At 35.2% G+C, this 22139-nt stretch overlaps 1 protein-coding gene across 1 annotated transcript in view; it reads left to right on the top strand.

Annotated features, from left to right (window-relative positions):
- The window catches only part of EYS (EGF-like photoreceptor maintenance factor), a 1117601-nt gene that overhangs the window by 331624 nt on the left and 763838 nt on the right, over window positions 1–22139 (top strand). The window contains 1 exon segment of the mRNA XM_087817245.1: window positions 583–704. Coding sequence (XP_087673371.1) covers window positions 583–704 — 122 coding nt within the window.

The raw sequence follows: 22139 nt of genomic DNA, 5'->3' as shown, positions 1-22139 counted from the left end.
TTGTTTGTTTGCCCAGTCCTGAGAAAGTAACATTTTACTTTTAGTATTTTGAATATTGTTATAGGCCAACTCTATACTTTATAAAAATAATATGAAAGGTTTTATAATTTCAATCAACCAACATTACTGAATTTACCTAGGTTAATTATTTGTAATGCCACAAAGCTGACAGAAGGTTCATTTGTTGTAATTTTATACTTTTTAAACTTGTGAGCTAGTAGCTGAGCTGCATATTTAGTTTAAATCACTACTATCATATTACTAATACACTATTTTTTATAGTAAGACTTTTAACAAAGTCAATAGTTCTGCATTGTGAGCATAATTCATAAATATTTTCATATCTTATGCAGATTTTATTGATATGCTGCAAAATTTTATTGAATTACATACTAATGAATACTGTTTACACAGTTTTTAAACTGTGGTAAGAGTAATTTGAGAGAAGTATTGACACTCTATAAAACTTGCAAAAGGTATAAATTGACTGAGAAATCAAAATAGCCAGAAGTAATATCTGGATTTTAGGCTTAATAGTAAAAAACACCTAAAGGTTACATAATTTTTATATTGTTCCCTTAGAGCTACCAGTGTGTGTGCCTGCCTGGTTGGGAAGGACGTTTCTGTGAACAAGAATCCAATGACTGCAAAATGAATCCTTGTGAGAACAGCTCCACCTGCGCTGACCTTTCCCACAGCTATGGGTGAGTAATACAGTTACCGTTTCCTTCATGAAATTACTTGGAGTGCTCAGCGGCCTTGGGTTGCATCCAGACATTATTTTCACTTTACATCTATTTAATTAAAATAACCATCCCAAGATGAAGAACCATTCTCTGACACAATAGTGTCACATTCGTTTGATATTTACATGTACCAAAGTCCAAATGTCAAGTCAAAACAGGAATAAACATATTAAAACAGAGAGTGAAATGGTGGTTACCAGAGGCAGGGGTTGGGGGCATAGGAAAGATGCTGCTCTATAAAGGTACAAACTTGCAAATAGTAGCTAAATAAGCCCTGGAAATCTAATGTACAGTATAGTGAATATAAAGAACAATATTGTATTATAATCATCCAACTTGCTAAGAGACTAGATCTGAATTATTCTTACCACAAAAAGGAAACTATTATTATGTGACATGACAGAGATGCTAACTATGCTACAATGGCAAATATGCTACAATATGTAAATGTATCAGATAAACATGTTTACAAGTTCAATTTATACAATGTTATTAAATACAGATTTAAAACATTAAATATATTTCAAATAATAAGGAAACACATTTTAATTTGGAAATGTGATTTTCCGATATGGCACATGTGACAAATGCATTTACTCTGTAAAACGTGCTTTTCCATCTCAGCCTTGTTTTGGACGATTCCATCCACGCTAAATGAGCGCCAGGATCTGACTGCTTAGCTGGTCTGTTGAATTTAAACTTTCAATTTGTAACCTAGAGATTATCATGAGTTTGGATTACTTTAGTCAAGTTATTGATACATTTTACAACATAGATTATCCACATTTTAATAATCAAGTAAACTAATTGGAAATTCTGAGTAGCTATTGATATTTCAAGTGTTTAATAATCAAATATATATCAGTTAACTCATTCTTTGACTTATTTGTTGTACACAAGGTCTCTCAAGGGGATGCAAAGCCAGGTGTATTGCAACTGGAATGTGTTTTTTCTTGTCACAGAAGCAGAGTAATTGAATACAAATATACTTAGATAATTGTTTTTCAGGGACAAGTCAAAATGATTTCAAGGTGTCCCCCAAAATAACTCATATACTGTCTTTTGTCTCATGATTACATTGAGAACTCTGAATCATCTGAAGTATGTAGGAGTTTTCACAAATGTTTCTCACTTTTGGTGGCTAAAGTGGGATATAAGACCCAGACTAGTCATAGTTGTCAATTTATTTCATTAAAGGAGGGTTCTGAAATAGCTAGCAATAGATTAATATTTCAATGACAGGAAAAATAAATGAATAATCTTGGTAATATTAAAAAACTCACAATGCTAATAGTTGGAATTAGTTTAAAATACATAAAAAAAAAAAATGTAAAAACCCTCAGCTATTTTTGTATGATATTGATATATTGATACATCACAAATTACTATGAACTGCTTTGTTATGCAGTGGGAAAAATCAACTTTTGTTGGGCTAAGAAAAAAGCTTCATGGATGTCTATGTTTATTTTATTTTCCCTAAATAACCCTATTAATTGTAACCTACAATATAGAATATAAATTTTCCAGTTTTGTTTTTTCCCCCCTAGAGACTCTGATACAGGCATTTTAACATTTCAGTCTTTTTTAATTACTAAAAATAATTCATTTTTGCATTTGAGTATGTGTGCACTCACACTGTTGATCACCTCCAGACAAACACCAGCAGGAACACACCTTTAGTTGAACAAATTGGGTTTATAACTCATTTTCCAGAGGCAGAGCACACACTGGGTAAATCCCTGGGGCATCCCAGTAAAAGGGTGCTGGAAAGGACTTAGAGGTTTGAGCTCGTGACATGCAATTTGGGGGAGGGCTTAAGAAAGCAGGACCTCATCCTAGATGAGATACTGTAGGAAGTGAAAAGAATTCTATGATTTGGTTCAGAATACATCTTATCTGGAAGGATGGGAGACTAGGCAGAGGTGAAAGTCAGCATTTTAAAAGAGGCATCAATCATTGATACTAACCGTGACTGGGGAGTGTTTGTGGCGCAGATAGTGTCCCCATTATTGTGTGTATTCAGATGTAATTGTGGCGTAGGCTTGTTTTTGTTGTGATTCGTCAGGGTTGCAGAGCAGCCCTGTCTCATTTTGGTGTTCTGTGAAATGGTCTGTTGAAATGTCCGACGGGACACCAAGTTCTAGCTGTACACCTAGCTTTTAGTACTGCAGAGCTCCTGGGTGGCCTGGATGTTAGTTGCTGCCCTTTCCCAAAATACAATGTCCTACATATGTGTAACAAAGATGTATTTGTGTGTGTTTATCTGAAATATGTCACTAATGTCTGTCCACCTATTTGTCCAAAATAATGTTATTCACATCATGTATATCAAACAGAATGAGAGGACTCAAATATTAATTTAATTTATTACCTAACATGGCAATATTTTTATTTAGATAAAAATACTATTTTCTGTACAGATCTTAAAGATATAAAACAAGCAACTAAATCTATAAGACTTAATTAAAATATACTTTATTTTAATATTCATGACACCTAATCAGTCTTTCTAGATAACTCTGACATCACTAATTGTGAACTCTTAGTTATTTAAATTTATAAATATGTCAGAAGACTTTGCCACTTTGATTAACACAAACTCTATTAGTCATTTTATCACTCCTTAGATTTTTGATAGATTACTGATTTTATTTCCAAGAACTTAAGTGTTGCATTTTTTATGGATATAAAAATAGACAGTGTAGCTGACATAGGCTTTCTGATTTTGTTTCTTCTTTGTGATTTTAAAGATAATGCATTAATATAAATGCTGTGTCAACACTGGCTTAACTAGATTGTAAGGAGAGAGAATTCACTAAATACATTATCAATGAGGTGAGCATAATTTGTATAATGCATGTGTTAAGTATACATACGATGACTCACTGTTTAGAAACATCCTTACCAGATTATCTTCTTTACAATAACTATTGAGACATAATCTACATACTGTATAAATCTATTTTTAAAGGGTAAAATTCTGGACATTTCATATAGTCAGGATTATGCAATATGTGGTCTTTTGTGACTGGCTCATCCCACTTAACATAATGTTTTCAAGGAAGGTTTATGTTGCAGCAAGTATTAATGCTTCATTTCTTTTTATGGCCAAGTAATATTACATTGTATAATTATAATATATTTGTTTGTTTATCTGTTCTTCAGTTGATAGATGTTTAGGTTGTTCCTACATTTTTACGTTTATGAATAATGCTGCTATAAATATTCATGCACAGGTATGAGTGTGGGCATTCATTTCTAGCTCTTTCAAGTATATAATTAGTAGTGGAATTGCTGGATCATATGCTAATTCTACATTTAAGGGGCTTCCAAACTCTTTTCCAAAGTGGATGCACTATTTTACAATCTCACTAACAATGTAACATCTTTAGATGTTAATTTCGCCACACTGTTGTATTTATTGATGTGCCTTCTTATTGTAACTGCCCTAGCTCTTGTGAAGTGTTCTCTCAAAGTATATTCGACTTGCAGCTCCCTAAGGACTAATGATGTTAATTAACGATCTTACTATGTGCCATCTTAAGATGTGCTTGTTTACTAATATATATGTATAAATAAGAGCAGAGCAGCATCTTACAAATGATGAATCCACGGAATCATATAGACAGCAACTCATCCTATTCTATATATATCTATAGATACAGCAAATGAGGAACACTAAAACGAAATTACTTTATTCTTTTGTTATTAAGCAACAGTTTATTAATTAAGTTCTAGGTCTCTCTGAATCATTCCCACAAATTTCCACTGAGCAAAACTTTCAGAAGTCTCAGTAAAGGATACAATGAATGTCTTCATTTTGTGAAGTGTCAGTCTAGAGAAAACATCAAAAATTGAAAATAAAATTCTTAAATTTCATACTATTTGAGGGAATTCACATTATATGCCATAATGAATTCTTAAAATAGCATAGTTTTTAAGATGTCAAATGAGAATTGCATTTTATTGACCATATGTTTATATTCTTTGAGAAGAAAAATGTCAGGAAAATGACTATTTTTGCTGGAATATCAAATCTCTTTAGGTGATCTGTGTGTCCTAAGTACTGAACCACCTACATGGGCTCATCTCTAAACTCATCACTAAACTACTGGAGTTAACATAGTTTAGTGTTTACACAGTTTCAAGACATTAAAAAGCAAATTGGACTAGGGATGTAATTTGAATGCTGACTGCAACCTGCCTTCTGCCATTCCTGGCACGGCTTAGAATTGAACTGCCTTCTTTATTTCTGATTTTTCTTCCCTCAAAGCAGAGTCAACAGCTTTAGCTACAGATGGGGCTCTGTATGGCAGTTAAAGGACCCAGATGCCACACTCTGGAGCATGTTTTGCCAACAGCATCTGATTCCTTTGCTGCCGGGGTCATTGGCATTCGTGTGGATGCTTTGGCCTGCTTTTCTTATGGGACACTACAAAGTAGACTTTTAAACAGCATAAAGGTTCACCTCCAGCTGACCATATGAATTTTGTTTCTTTTCCTCAGTTTATAATTTATGCGAAGTTGTGCTAGGTGCCTTAAATTATGAACTACTACACATTAGCAATTTCTGAGCTTTTTCTAAGGATGTTTTTAAAAAAATTAATGGATATAACTAAAAAGCTTGAAATTTAATGAGTATAAGTAAAACCAATCTATATTGATTTATATGTGTTTAATATATTGAATGAAAACTATAAAATTCTTGTGTATTACTGGAGATCTCATTTTTTTTTTTTTTTTTTGCTTGTTTGTATTGCTTAGCTAATGCAGAGAGGCCAAAATGCTAATAATAAATGTAAATAAGTGCTAATATAAAAGTAAATCATTGCAGAATTTTAATCCAGAAGCAGCAATCTACGGTACAATATTCACCTTTTGCTAAAGGTCATATTAGGTTAATGACCTCGCTTTAACTTCATTACCTCTTTAAACCCTATTTCCAAAGGAGGTCACATTTTGGGGCACAGGGGCTTAGGACTTCAGGATCTTTTAGAGGAACACAATTGAAATCATAACATCCTCTGATGTATTCTGAGTGCAGATATTAAAATATTTCTTATAACCGTGGCAGCCCAGAATTTTATAATTTGGCATAGCCATACACAAAATCTCTAATTTTATTCACAGAACTGTGTAGGAGCAAACTTAAACATCTAAAAAAAATTTTTTTTATGTCTTTATTGATTTCAGAGAGAGGAAAGGAAAGGGAAAGAGAGGTAGAAACATCAATGATGAGAAAGTCATTGATCAGCTGTTGCCTCTGGCACTCTCCCTGCTGGGGTTCGAGCCCGCAACCCAGAAAGGTGCACTGACAGGGAGTCAAACCTCAATCTCCTGGATCCCAGGTCGATGCTCAACTGCTGAACCATGCCAGCTGGGCCTTAAAGATTATTTTATCACCCTGGCTGGTGTGGCTGAGTTGGTTGGGCATCATCTGGAGCCTCAGAAGGTTGCTGGTTCCACTCCTGGTCAGGGCACATGCCCCGATTGCAGGGGCTGGATCCCCGTCAGGGGTGAGCAGGAGGCAGGTGATCAATGTTACAGCTCTCACATCAATGTTTCTCTCTCTCTCTCTTCCTCCCTCTCTATCTAAAAATCAATAAAAAATCTTTTTAAAAAGGTTATTTTTATTATTTAACACAGGAGTTAGGGAAAAAAAAACCTTTGAGTCTTAGGTCATCTCATTATTTCTAACAGTAAAAGTCTAGATTAAAAGTGTCATTGTTGTAGAATGGGTTATACTTGTTCGTCTTTTCTTTAACATTCGTTTTTTAAAATGTTGACTTGTTTTTTACTTGCTTCATAAAAGCCTTATAAATTATAAAATTTAAGGAAAAATGTAAGACAAAAAACAAACAAACACCAATCAGACATACTCAGAAATGTTTCACTAGAAATAAATTGAAAACCATCGATAATTGTTTGCCTCAGATATGATGTTGCAAGTGAGGGCAATGACTGCCAGGCACAAAATGTAAACTCAGGAATATGGGTTTTACCACCTTAATTATTTATTATTGAACTGTAGCAAAAAGATAACAAACAGTTGCTCAGAAACGGAAAGAATGTAATGTGAATCTTTTTTATAAAATCCATATCTTCACTTTTTCTGAAATTGTCATTAATTGCATGGTATGTTACTTTAAAAAATGATATGATATAATCAAGTTCAAAAAGCCCCTGCATTTTTCTCATTATTTTAAGTAGCTTATTTTCTCTTACTGTTTCTTTTTTTGGGGGGGGGGTTGGGGAGTAAGAGAAGGCTAGGGCAATATCTTAAGAGAAACAGCCTCTTTATAAGGCACTCAGTTGTTCTTAAGATTTTTTTTTACATATGATAAAATATGATGGAAGATCTTTTATGTAAATTTAGAGGAGTTTTCGTAGCTGAATTCACCCATGTAACTACCATCAAACTCAAGATACAGCATATGCTTCACTCCAGAAAATTTCCTTGAGCCCATTCATAGTGCATTTGCCTCCTTTCTCCAACTATTTATTGATCTTTTAAAAATTGTACTTTTGCTATCAACTCTGGGTAAATTATTCAAAAAATACCAATACGTTCATTTTTCAGTATGAAAAATAGATGAGTAGTTACATATTGTGTCCATTTTAAGAGTTTCCATAGAATTCTTTCTAATTTGTCTTTTACTGTATATATGGACAAATTATGTACTTATATTGTTCCTATTTCAGACACGAGAAAACCTGAAGTACTATACATTAATTGATTTTTCCAACGAGATGTTATTAACAGAAGCAATGTAGGATTTAGAACTTCTTTCTCCAGTACTTTTAACACTTTCCACCGTTTCCTATCATCAGCTGCCATTCTTTGTCATCTCCGTGATAAAATATTTATTCAATGCTATGCTTTTGCTTATTCTGAGAAGTCTCAAATACCTCCGAGTCTCCGGGAGTTTATAATTTTAATTTTGCTTAAGGTCATTTCTTTTCTTTATAAGGGCTATTTTTTGCCCAAATAAGCATAAATATTGAAGTGGCTTTGATTACAGGTAATTCTCAATTCTCTAAAACTATTTTTATCATGCAAAATACAGAATTTTTTAAAAAAATTAATGTGCACATTTTCTGAATGGACTTTAAAATATTAAATATACAGATATTTTACTCTGAAGATAAGATCTTTGTAAAGTTTACCTGAAGTGGATATAGAAAACAGACCTCCATATTCTTAGATGCTTATGAGAACGTTAACTGTTGAACATGTCTTAAGTATGCTTTATCAAGTTAATTTTCTTTCGCATCTTTGTTGGGCAAAACAATTTGTGGATATTTCAAACGCATGCCCTGGTTTCATTGGTTTCCAAAATAACAGTATCATTGATATGTGGAAAAGCCTTACACAAAAGTCAGAAATCCATTTCATTCAAATAATTTTTTGTGTCTAAAGTTATCATGTTGCATTATAGTTTCCATTTTTCATGTAGAATCAGTTTAAGAGATGTCCACTTCAACATTTCTGTATCTCTCGCAAAGCCCATTATGTTTCCTGATGTCCCATATTACAGTGTAGCATAAAATTCTTCCTAGACCTTACCTCAATATCAAAACGTACTATCCCCCTGCAGAGGAAAACATATGCGTTCTTTTGTCAGAAAGGATAATATGTACAGCCTAAATATTCCTCAGGTGTAGTCTTGATTTTTAAAGAAAATCACAATCACTGCATGCCTTACTACAAAAAAATCATTACAAATGCCAGCCTTTGAGAGCCTGCCGTTTTTCTTCTTCAAAAGTTTTAAACGTCGTTTGTACTTACATTTTTCCTAAACAAGACTATTCATAGATTGAAGACACGTGAAATGTTTTGGGAAGTTAAATAAAACACTTAACAAAAGAAATTACTTTGAGTTTACCTCACATAAAACATTGGAGGGTTCCAAACATTTCCCTGCTTTCCTCTACAATACACTGGAGGTTCCGATTTTATAGTACTGTGGCAGGCCATTAATCCTTCCTTGCTTTATACAATGATTGAGAATACAGCTATTGTTTCAGCATTCACCATAAACTTAGAATAAAAATGAACATAAATGGCTCTCAATTGAAAATTAGTTTAAGTGGAAAAAACAGCTGATTTTACAGGGAATATATATACTAAACCTTGTACTACTCTCCGTGTTTCAAACACACCCAAGGTTTTTTTGTTTTGTTTTGGATGTTTTTTGATATTCCTTCCACCTGGACTACTACCTACCTTTTTTTCCTGTCTCACATCCCTTCCCTCAAGGCCCCTAAGACTTGGATATCAGCTTAAAATGGCCTATAAAAAACCTTTCTTACTACCCAGTCCACCATCCTATATAGAGAGAGAGATAAAATATACATATTTTATCTAGGCTTGTAATTGCAGTTTTGTTTTCTTTATTTGTTTATTTTGGGTCAGTTTCCCTTGCTAGATTTATACAAAGGTGCTCTATTTAATTAGAAGGCTACTGTTCACCAAGCATCCTGCATGCTTCAAGACACTTGATGAGGTTTTGTTAAGCAAATAAATTAATTACTCTTCATACTGTTAATGTTATATTGGAGAAATATTTGTGCATAGACTTAGCCATTTAAAAAAACTTAGGTTGAAATGTGAAATTTTTTGGACAACTACTAAATATTGTCCTAATTGCCACAAACCTGCTAGCGTTTAGAATGCTGTTGGGTTTTTGTCTCACTGTTCTATCAACGGATCTCTCTCTAGCACCAACTTTGAGAGACAGATGCATATTGTTATTTATTTCATTTAAATAGACTTGATGCCAGTTATTTTCTTTTAGAGAAACAGATCCTTGGAAAAAGAGAAATTCTTTTTGTCTAGCCCTTCTTGACTGTTAAAATCAAGTTGAAATTGCTTTCCTCAGAATCTGCATTTGCTCCCTTGTTTTGAGAGTCCCACATTCTTTCTGCTAATTTGCATTTTCTGCTTGGGCTTCATTTTTTTATTTTTATTTTTAATGTATCTTTAGTGGATTGATTATTTCTTCTCTGGTCACAGGCATTCAACTTTAGGTTTTCTCTTCTGAATAAACTTGAGTTGATCCGGGTTCAAATTCTAGCCCTAATATTTTTTTCTAAATATTTTTAAATATAGATTATTATTTTTTTAATTTTATTTTTGTTTAAAATATTACAGATGTCCCTTTTTCTCCTCAATGACCCAGTCCACCTTGTCCCAGCCTCCTCCCCCAGCCCCTCTCCCCACCATTGTCCATGTCCTTGGGTTGTGCATATATGCACATAAATTCTTTGGTTACTCTCTCCCCCTCCACCCACCCGCCCTCCTCCATCCCTCTGACATTCATCAGTCTCATCTATGCTTCCATGTCATTGAATCTATTCTGTTCATCAGTTTATTAAGTTCTTTAGATTCCACGTATAAGCGAAATCATGTGATGTTTGTCTTTCGCTGCCTGGCTTATTTCACTTAGCATAATTTTCTCCAGGTCCATCCATACTGTCCCAAAGGGTACGAGATTCTTCTTCTTTACAGCTGCGTAGTATTCCATGGTATAAATGTGCCACAGCTTTTTTATCCACTCTTCTACTGATGGGCACTTGGGCTATTTCCAGATCTTAGCTATTGTAAATTGTGCTGCTGTGAACATCGGGGTGCATATATTCTTTCTGATTAGTGTTTCAGCATCTCCTAGGGCAAGAGAAACAAAGGAAAAAATAAACATATGGGACTACATCAAACTAAAAAGCTTCTGCACAGCAAAAGAAAATAGCCTCAAAATACAAAGGAACCCCACGGCCTGGGAAAACATATTTGCCAAGGATGTATCTGATAAGGGGCTAATTTCCAAAGTGTACAAAGAACTCATAGCACTCAGCAAGAGAAAGACAAACAACCCAATTAAGAAATGGGCAAAGGACCTGAATAGACACTTCTCCAAAGAGGACATACGGATGGCCAAGACACACACGAGAAAATGCTCACCGTTGCTAATCATCAGAGAGATGCAAATTAAAACCACGATGAGATATCTCTTCACACCTGTCAGAATGGCTACGATCAACAAATCAACAAAAGACAAGTGCTGGCGAGGGTGTGGAGAAAGGGGACCCTAGTACACTGCTGGTGGGAATGCAGACTGGGGCAGCCACCGTAGAAAACAGTATGGAGGTTCCTCAAAAAGTTAAAAATGGAGCTGCCTTTTAACCCAGTGATTCTACTCCTAGGAATCACTAGATTATTTTTGAGCAGTTTTTTTATTACAGAAAAATTGTGCAGAAAATACAAAATGTTTTATATAATCTCCTTCCCCCTTCCCACACAGTTTCTCCAGTTATTAAAAACTTGCATAATATGGTATCTCCTATAATTAACTTCTTACATTAGTGTGCTACGTTCATTATCATTGATAAATCAATATTGATACATTATTACCAGCTATAGTTCATAGTTTATATTAGGCTCCATTCTTTGTGTTGTGTAATTTTATAGGTTTTGACAAATGCGTAATTTCATATATTCACCATTTTAATATACAGAACAGTTTCACTGCCCTAAAAATGCTCTGTTCCCCATCTATTCATATTCCCTTCTCCTAACCCTTGGCAACAATGAGAATGTCACATAGATGGAATCATACAGTATGTAATTGCTTTCAGACTGGCTTTGTTCCCTTAGTGATATGCATTTATTTTCTCTTTTTATAGCTTGATAGCTCATTTCCTTTTATTGCTAAATACTCCATCTCATAGATATACCACAGGTTTTTGTGAAGGACAGCTTGGTTGATTCCAAATTTTAGAAAATATAAATAGGCTTCTATAAAGGCCCATGTGCATTTTGTGTGTGCGTATACACAGATTTTCAACTCATTTAGGTTAATATCTAGGAGTGTGATTGCTGAATCTTTTGGTAAACCTATGCATGTTTAGCTCTGTAAGAAACTGCCAGACTATCTTCCAAAGTGAGTGTTACATTTTGCATTCCCACAACAATGAATAAAAGTTCTGTTGCCTGCATTCCCTGACAGCATTAGGTGTCATTATTTTGAATTTTAGTCATTCTAATGGGTGTGTGTTTCATTTGGCATTCCCAGTGGCACATGATGCTGAGCATCTTTTCACATGTATATCTGCCATTTGTCTATCTTATTTGATGTAATCTATCCACATCCAATCCCTTCTATTTACATGAAATGTCTGAAATACAGGCACAGGTCTACAATCCTAAATTTAATTTAATTATTTTGTTCTATGTTTCAGATGCTACAGATTATAAAACTGATAAAATGAGTCCAATTGCTTTATAACTGGGTAACTAAATGATTGAAAGTAAAAAAGCAATTAGACTCATTTATCAATATTATACTTTGTAGCATCTTAAATTACTCCTTTGGTTGTGCCAAATTCTCTGTGCTGAATGTGCAACATGCCAACAAACTACTTTATGGTAGCAAAGTGATATTAGCCATCCTGGCTTCACATATATACCCCATGGCATCGAATACAAGAGATGGAGCATCATTTCTGGAGTCAGCCTCATTAATGTGAGAAAGGATACTTCTTATAAGAAATCAGCAAGTGTCACAACTTTTTTTACTTGCATCATGTCCAATGTTCATGCTAAAGCAATGCTAATTAGTTTAGCCATGGGTTTCTAATCAAGATGCTCCAGGAGACCAGTAAACTGGGTTGAACAGTGGAGCCACTTAGAAAATGCTATGACCTGCTTCCCACACTGAGAGATTCATATTTAATCTGCCTTGAGTGCAATCTGAGCTTGAGGATTTTCAAAAACTAATAGGTGATTCTAACATGTAGTTAAAGTTAATATGTACTGTCTTAGAGCAATCAGACTCACCCTTGGCGTGGAGTATCAGCACAGGATTAACTTCCCAGTCAGTGTGTGAAATTGAATGGAGAGTGTAGATACCTGAATAAAATGAGTTATATGAAGAAATTATCAAGAGAGAATGGGTGCTAACATCCATACTAGTTTCCCAGTTCAAAATTATAGCATCTATAATATGAAATAAAAAATAAAGACTTTGGCATGGGAAAATCAGGTTGTATATCCAGAGTTCAATATGCTATAGATGAATTTAATAAATTACTTTAAATCAGACTCTAAGGTGTTTTATAATTTATATATGAAAATAGGGAAAACAAGCAAACATTCAACAATTTCAATATATTTGTATTCTCAGTTAATGAAAACTTTATAGATAAAATAAAAACGGAAAAAATAGTTAACTAATATTGTCATTAATGTTAGAGGAATTCTTTATTTCTATTAAAATGATCATAATACCTGGTGCTAGGACAGCTGTTATCCTTAAAAACATTAACATATTGTGTGGCTTTAATAGCAGGTGTGGCAACCACCTTTCACTGGGGACATTGAAGGATTGTATTAAAACTGAAATGTATGGGAAAGGGGTGAATATTTTATTTAATTCATTGCTAAGAATAAAATATTAATAAGTGAGGCACTCACTGAGTAAATTACTAATGAAATGGAGTATAGAAAGATAAGCTTCAATGGGGAGACAACAACAGGAAAGCTCAAATGATGGGACATTAATCAGGATGGCCAGCTGGACAATAGCACCAATGCCAGGGCCAACTGAAGAATGGATGAGAGAGAGTCAGCTGGTGAGCTCCATACCTAAGAATTTTATATACTTCACAAGGTCACCTTCCAGTAGCACTGGGAGTAACATATTGCAGAATATTCTGAAGTTTAACACTGGATGTAATGTAGACATAAATAAAATAACGTTTTATATTCAAAGTTAATTGAATTTCAAACATTTCCTTTAAGAAATCTGGAAGAAAATATTAAACCCCAAACTATACTATTAAAAATTTGGGTATATTTTCATTTAAAGCAAAATGAATTTGTGTGTATTAATTGATAGCTGATGCACTCAAAGCAAAACACTAAAAGATTGTTTTTATTTACTCACATCAAATTCTGGAAAGCAAAATGCTCTTTCAGCAAGATGATATGTGCAGCTTCCCAGGTTTTGATACTACATTTGTAAGAATTTGGCCTATTTGTTCTACCATACAACTTTTCTGTTTGACAAGTCAACTTGACTTGGCATTTACTCCTTGATGAAGTATCCCAAAAGGAATGGAATCATTGGTGTCAATCTACAAAATTGTTACAGAAGAGAATCTCTGCAGGGCTGTATAGGGAGTCAAATATCTTATTGTTGAGCATATGTAAAGAAATGATAAACTTTCCTCCATAAAATGCCTCCAATTCTTCATATAACCCAAATCAAATTGAATTCCATGACATCGCTAATGACATAGTAATGTGAAAAATCTCACTTAGATGTCAAATTCATAAGGATTTAGGGTGACTCTTCCCATGTCCTTTTTAAAGTGAACAACTGCAGACTAGAAAGGAGAAGGAAGACTGCATTAGTCCTGGCAACACAGGAGCAACATCATCCACCTGCCAGAACTATTGGGAATGGGAGTAAAATGTAGTGTGATAGGATCAGGTTGCAAAACAAACACACAAACCTATAGAGCTACGTGTATCCTACAAACATTTCAGCATAATGGTGGGGGATCTGGAGAGGCCCTAATCCTGTCTCCTATTTTAGAAGTATGGGGGCTAGAGGCAAGAATAAGTCCCACCACTGTAGGCCCACTATAAGTAGCAGTTGCTATTCTTGGAAGCTTCAGAATTTATGCAAAGCTTATTCAAAGAGAAGCCTGGCAGATAGAAAGGGCATTGTCCCTGGTGCAGCAGCACTTTTCTTGCCAAATAGAAGAGAAATACCAGAAAGGAAGGTTCACATATCTATTGTCATCAGTTTGGTGATGATACCAAGCTAAACAGAATATAAATTGATGGGACACTGTCACCAATCTGAGAGATGCCCTGCACAGAAAAAAATGAAATCTATAATAATCACACTTTTAATAATGTTAAAATGATTGAACATTCACCATGTGGACATGAGGGGATCCAAAAAAAACACACTCATCTTCTTTATGGGCAGATACCATGCTTAGACAGATCTCTATACATAAAAGATGAAATAGAACAAATAAAATAAAAAAAACAAAAACCATGGACTGGTAACCCATGCTACAGAATTAAGGCAAAATGCAAATTACTATTTGGAAAAAAAGTTGTTTTGTTCTAAGGATGTTGCATGCTCTGAGTGAAAAAGTTACTGCTACAGAACTATATTAAAACATACAATTTTTACCTGGCAGGCATGGATCAGTGGTTGAGCATCAACTTATGATCCAGAAGGTCAGGGTTCGATTCCTTGTCAGGGCACATGTCAGGGGTTGTGGGTTTGATGCCCAGTAGGGGGCGTGCAGGAGGCAACCCTGTGATGATGTTTCTATCTCTCTATCCCTCTCCTTACTTTCTCTCTAAAAAATTAATGAAACATATATTTTTAAAAATACAATTTTCCATTTCCCACCCAACCCACTCTTCAATATATCCACATTTAATAATGATAGCCTTAATCAATCAATGTGTCCATTATAACCAGATACATCTTTAAATATTTTACAGGTAATAGTAGTTAATTTAGTTCTTCCTTGAAAATGATATTTTATTACCCCCATTCTTAGGGAATGGGGACTCTGAGAAATAACCTGCTCAAGTTTACACAGCTACAATAAGGCATCTGAATCTAGACCACCTGAGCCTCTGAGATACATGTGTTTATTCTATACTCCTATTGTCACTTGTGCTTCCAAAGATTTTATATATATACGGAAGTGCTTATGTACTAACATAAAACACAGTTGAAATCAAGTTTATATATTGTAGTTTATATGTTATATAAAGGCATTTTGAAATGAGTATTTTTCTAACTAATTCATAAAATATATCATTTATTTCAATTATTCCAGATACTATAACCAGTGCCCTCTTACTATCATTTATGTTCCTTTTGATTTTTTGCTGTTGTAAGTAATGTAACAAAGAACTTTGAAGACATATGTTTGTGCTCTTGCATGTACAGATTTCTAGAAGTAAAATAAAAGCACTTGGCACACACTCATGCTGAAGGCATCACAGGTTCACTTCTCCAGGAGTCAAACTCGGAGATGAAAATTGGCCTGCTGCAAGTTTACTGTGGAGTGCTTTTGAAATGTGTGCGGTGCTCTTCTATATCATTTATATCACAGTAAAGCTTTTGAAAAAGAAAAGAAAACATCTGTGGGAGAATTAAAGTTGCAGAGTGAGGCAGAAGCGGAAGATGAACTGCAGTGGAAAGACAATGGAAATTCCCCAATCCAACTCAGCTCTCTAGAGCAGGGATGATCCAATAGAGTAGTCTCACCTGAGGAACAGGGATTCACTCTTTGAATCCCTGTATCAACCAAACATTGGGTGTGAGCTGTCCCAAGAAAAAGGGAGTGACTTTGAGTGAAATGCTTCTTTCAAGTTGAGGGCAATTCTCATAGCTGTCAGCCACCAATATTCCCAGAAGTTGGGGAGATGAAGGCTTCATTCCTAGGTTGAACTCATTTACTAGCACCTGCATCTAATAATACAGTATTTTGCATTTTGAAATATGTTAAGAAAAGATATTTCATGTTAAGTGTTCTAACCACAACACACACACGTCCACTCACATATGCACATACACACTATAAAAACACAAGAACTCAAGGAAATTTTTTGAGGACATGAATATGTTTACTACCTTGAAAGTGGTGATGATATCACAGGTGTATTCATATGTCAAAATTTATCAAGATGTACTCATTAAAAGTGGGCACATTTTTGTGTAAATCAATTATATCTGTCAATATAATACTCCTATATAAAGTTAAACAAACAAATATATAAATGAAACCGTCCCTCCCCCCTCAGATTCATTTGCTTCTCATAAGTTCTGTAAGATGCTGCTTTAGAATTCTGGTTAGCCTCTTTTCCTACAATAAATTATAAGGAAAAGATTAATACAGTGAATTATAGCACCTACCCCTTCCGCTGGTCCACAGGCTATAACTAATAAACTTCATCTTCTTCCTCCTCTACTACCCACTTTAGATCCCCTGATCTTGCTCTAACCCTAGTGGTCTATGTTATAATTCATAAACTGGGGGCTTGTCATAAAATTTGTAAGACATTCTTACCATTGCTAAAACCATGAATGCCTCTCACACTGCAGAGCCCATGAAGTCTCATAGCTCAAAAGGGAAGTCTGCTTACACTTCGGCCTGAATCTGTTACCAAGTCTTCTGCTCCAGGACTCATGCAAACCTGCCAGCCATCTGTATCCCTGAGTGAATGGGCCAGAGCAATATTTCTGCCATTAGAACCAAAGAGGCCTACCAAATGTTGTGTTCCCCTTTTAGTGGTGTGTGATATAAGATGCAATGATTTGGCTATGGCTGGTGTGGCTCAGTGGGTTGAGCATCAGCCTGTGCACCAAAGGATCTTGGGTTCTATTTGCTATCAAAGTCACATACCTGGGTTGCAGTTTCAATCCCCAGCCCTGGTTGGAGCACATGCGGGAGGCAACCAATCAATGTGTCTCTCTCACAATGATGTTTCTCTTTCTCGCTCCTTCTCTCTCTCTCTCTCTCTCCTCCTCCCTCTCTCTCTTCCACTCTAAAAATCAATGGAAAATATATCCTCAGGTGAGGATTAACAAAAAAAAAACCCAAAAGATGCAATAATTTGTCTTTAATTTGGAGGAGATGTCTGGGAATGCTCCAGAACATTGGATCTCTAACCATTTCACTTATGTGACAGGACCCTGAGCACTCATAGAGTTTATCTCTCACTACCAGAAAAACATGTATCTTCCTAAGACCTTGTTCATATTTGCCATTTATTACCCATCCAGTTTTGTTAACATAGTAATATATAATGCCATCAATATAGTGAATCAATGTGGTAGTCTGCAGGATGCCAAGAAAAGTCCAGTTACCATCAGACTATATTATGATAGATGATGGGAGAGATAACATAGCCTTGAGACAAGACCAATTGTATATAAACAGAAAACAATAATCCTTCTTGGGACAGAAATGTTTTAAGCATTCTTGGCCACATACTGTGTATCTGAGCTAGTGTTAATCTACTCATTAAATGCATCTGCCATAACAGCAGTAGTTGAGCTACTACTTGGTTGAGCTTGAGTAGTCCACTGTCATCTTCAAAGTGATGTACATTTTGTTTTTTTGGGTTTTTTTTGGTAGGACCCAGTCTGGCATTGGAGTGGAAAATTATAACAGACCTTTTTTTATCCTCAAAGGTGGCACCGTTTCTGCTTTTTTCCTAGGGTACACTGCTATTTCATTATTTTTATGGTACTAGCTGGAGGGTGGGGATTTAGTGGGAAGACAGATTCAGTGTCCTCCAAGTTGCACTCTCTGTAGTTCTAATTCCCTGTCAAAGAAATGATGTGACGGTTATACCAACTAAAAAGTAAGTCCATTTCAACTGCAGTACAATTGGAAATCTGTGTATAACTCTTGAATTCCCCAAAACTTAACTGGAGTTAGCCCTTTGCATCCATGGTTTCAACCAATGGCTGAAGAAAACAGTATTTTCCAGCTGCTGTTGGGAATCCTTAGTTGGGAAACTATGGTTGGGAACGTGAAAATAGTTTTATTTCGATGTTTGGTTGAATCTGGAGATGTAAAACCACTGATGGGAAGGGCCAACTATATTTACTGAGAAAACAAGTACAAGGGGACCAGGGGAGTTCAAATGCATGTTGTTCAAGTGTGGACTGTATTTATTCTGAGACTGGGAAGTGAGATTGGAACCAGTGCACTCGCTGTGAACTACACCTGGGCCAGGTACATTTATTATCTTGTCTCTGGGCAGACAGTATTTAATTAAAAAAAACTCAAGTATGAGTGGACTAATGCAGTTCAAATCCCTGTTGTTCAAGCACAGACTGTATATATTCAGAACTGGGGAAGTGACTATAGGAACCAGGGGACCCACTGTGAACTACACCTGGGTCATGTGCGTTTATTGCCTTGTCTCCATATGCCTCCATTCTAAAACCTGGGCAATGAAAGTTCAGAAACTTAGATGTCAATGTAAATTGAATTCACAGCCAACAGACTTAAAACGTTTGGCATTGTTTCTCCTGAATGTAGTTACAAAAGTAAATGGCCACAGGTGGAATCATTAGTATATCTTGACATTGTGTTGTAGGGTGTTTTCTCTTGGGCACCTGGCCTCTCCTTCAACCAGAGAGTTTGGGGGTCTAAACACTGGGCAAGGGATCATTATTTTTAGTTGGAGGGGCTTCCCTCAGCCTCCTAATTATTCATTTTTTATTTACTTTTATTGTGTAGATTTGTGAAATATCCTTGTCGCCCATTAATCTGTTCTGCTCTAGGTACAACGTGTTCTATTATGTTTTCCCAAGGGTCAAGGTCCCCCTTACTGTCTCTCTAACCTTGCTGATCATTATAATTGGCCGTACCTGTGCTTGGTTATTTAGAAGATCGTCTGGTCTTTTTAAATTCCAAAATCCTATGGTCACCTTTACTTACAGTGAGCCAATTTTTGGTAACAGCATCTCCCATAATCAGTCCTGGCCTGTAGGGGGTGATGAATACTAAGTTTCTCAATGAAGCTGGTGCCCCTCTGAAAGCACGTATCATCACTGTGATAAAAAAGAGTGGCCTCCAAATCCTCCTGAACAACAAGGTCAGTTTTGTGGCCTTACTTGAACTACATAGTTTAATATGCTTATTTCTCTGAGCTTTTGATTCTTCTCACGGTTTTTCATCATAATTCTGCTATTTCTTATTCAGTTCATATGGACCATCAATTTCTCCAAGCTTCCAAGGATTGACTAACCAAGTGTAGGAAAGGTCCCATCGGGAGATAGGATGATACATATAAAAACTTCCACCTGGGTCCTGTGAGACAGGTGACCCTTGACTGGCATTTTTACAAGAGATTTCTCTGCCTCGCGTTTAACACATGCACATGGAGTATTCACATAGATATCACAAATCCGTAAAAATCCCCAAAGACAGTGAGGCAGCATTGGGTATCTAAGACATTTTGGACAAAGGAGAAAAGGGTGGGGGGTAACAAGGTGAGGAAGAGCTAAACTCAAGTGACAGGAAAATTCTTGCTAGGCATTCAGAAACAAGAAGACACGTGGGGGGGGGGGCTGGTATCCAGCCAACAGGCACCTGCCTGAAACCCCCTTGTGTACCATACTTTTTTCAAATTAGCCTAAGGCAGCATCCTAAGATCTTCCCAAAGTAGGTTTCTTTTTCTGAATTTCTTGGGCAGGAAATGGAAAGGTCAAAGTTCCTGAGTCCTCCATTTCCAATAAACAACTTAAAATCAGTATCCCAAAAAGCAGCCTCAGGGTAGCAGAATTTTGGTTCCTTCAAGCTCATAATTAATTGTATCATATGCATAAGAGTTTATGATTAGGAATGAATGTGAATTGCTGATATATAGTACTACTTTTGGAGAATAGATAGGTGGATACATAGATACATAGATAATGTTGTAGCTTTAAAAAATCTCCTAAAATCTGATCATCTGTCTCAGTGGTAAAATATTCCATTCTTATGGTTTCCATATTATGATCATATTGGTAAAAATGTGCAACTACTTTTACTGTCCAGTGTTTAGTTGGCTCTGGTGTTCTAGTCCCAGATTTAAGTGTATAAACTTTGAGCTTTCTCAAAAATATGGTATGGGTTTCATCAGATTTACTTTGGGTTTTAAATGTGAGTATACTGGAAGGTTGGCCCTGTGTGTTTTCTATCTCTGCTTACCAGGCTCTTCAGATTCTTGCTGTGAAATGAGGAATCCTCTGAATCTTGAAAAACTTGGAATTGTTTTCAGAGATGCTGACCTTTCTCGAGAGCAGCTTCAGTTCAACAGCTGGGGAGAAAATATATTGATCCATTTTTTTCTCACACAGCACAGGAGATTAAATACTCCAAATAGCAGAAAAACTTTGATAATTTAAATAGAATTATTCTAAGGAAATATCCAAATGGTTTATTTATATCAAAATCTACATTGTTTAAAAAATATAGAAAATAATTTTGCAATATAATGAGAGTCATAGATTCTATCTATAAATCGATAAGTAATAGTGTTTTCCAAATTATAAAGAAAGTATATATCTTTGAAAAATATATATGTATAATGAGGATTGATAGACTGAATAGAAAAAAGTCCTTTTTCTATTAATATTAAAATAGAAATTCTTAAATTCATTTAGAGTATATACTCAATAATTGGCTCTTCACCTTTAAAAAAAAACACATAAAAATATTTGTTTTCTATCAATCAAGTACTTGTAAGTAATCTTGCTAGTAGGATTTTTCTACATATTATTTCCCAAAGATTTTAAGAGTCAATAAATATTTGAGAATATATCATACCATGCAGTGGGATTATTCTATACTTTTAACAAATTAAATTTTTTATTTTAGCAAAAAAAGGCAATGTTAAGATAAAAATATCAAGAATTTTTATTCATTCTTAAAAGAAATAACATTCATAGAATAATTTTTTTTATTTCAAATATATGAATTACTTCAGTTGTAAAGCTTGCCTTTGGCAAAGAAACCTTACAAAGAAATAGTTAATTTGCATGGTAGCAATCAATTTCTACACACTACCAAATTTTTAAAAAATTAGCTGTAAAGTCTGCCTTTTTTTTTTATTGGATTCAATCTTATGGAAGTAGTAAATGGATTATTATTCAATTATGCCTAAAGCTATTATGCACGCTATTCATTTTAGTATTAATTCCAATGGGTACCAAATCTACTTAGAATTAATTTCAAGTACCAGTGGGAGCTAATTATTCAACTATATTTATTAAAACAGGATAGGCTAAATATTCCTGGGGCTTTGACACTGAAATTTAAGTTATTTATGTATTCTGTCTTTTCTTTCTCTTCTTTTCCTTCCTTCCCTCCTTCCTTCCCTCCCTCCTTCCCTCCCTCCCTCCCTCCCTCCTTCCTTCCTTCCTTCCTTCCCCCTCTCTGCCTCCTTCCCTCTCCCCTATCTCCTTTTTTCCATTCCTTTTTTCTTTTTAGCAAAATATTGCTTATGGTGAAGCAAGTTAGATGTTTCAGGAATGTAATATTCCTTTCAGGTTACCTTAATTAATCTCTCAGTAAAGGAATTCTTTTCTAAAAATAATACTTCTAATATCCTCTGTGCCTTATCTCATGATTTGTTACTTTTCAAATAGTACATTTACTGAAGATTTGGGGCTCTGCCTTGCCACAGACCGACAGGAGTTCTGTCTCTGAACCTGCCCACAGTTTTTGGTTGACTTGCACTCATCCAGCTGATCAGCAATCCTCCCATTCGCCCCATAGTAACAGGTTTTATTATTGCCTTTCCATTTCCCTTATTTGAATAATACTTATGTGAAAACCTCCCTTTTC

Source organism: Miniopterus natalensis, chromosome 5 (assembly GCF_054644295.1).
Source record: "Miniopterus natalensis isolate mMinNat1 chromosome 5, mMinNat1.hap1, whole genome shotgun sequence".
In the NCBI taxonomy this organism is placed as follows: Eukaryota; Metazoa; Chordata; class Mammalia; order Chiroptera; family Miniopteridae; genus Miniopterus; species Miniopterus natalensis.
This window is presented reverse-complemented; position numbering and strand designations above follow the sequence as displayed.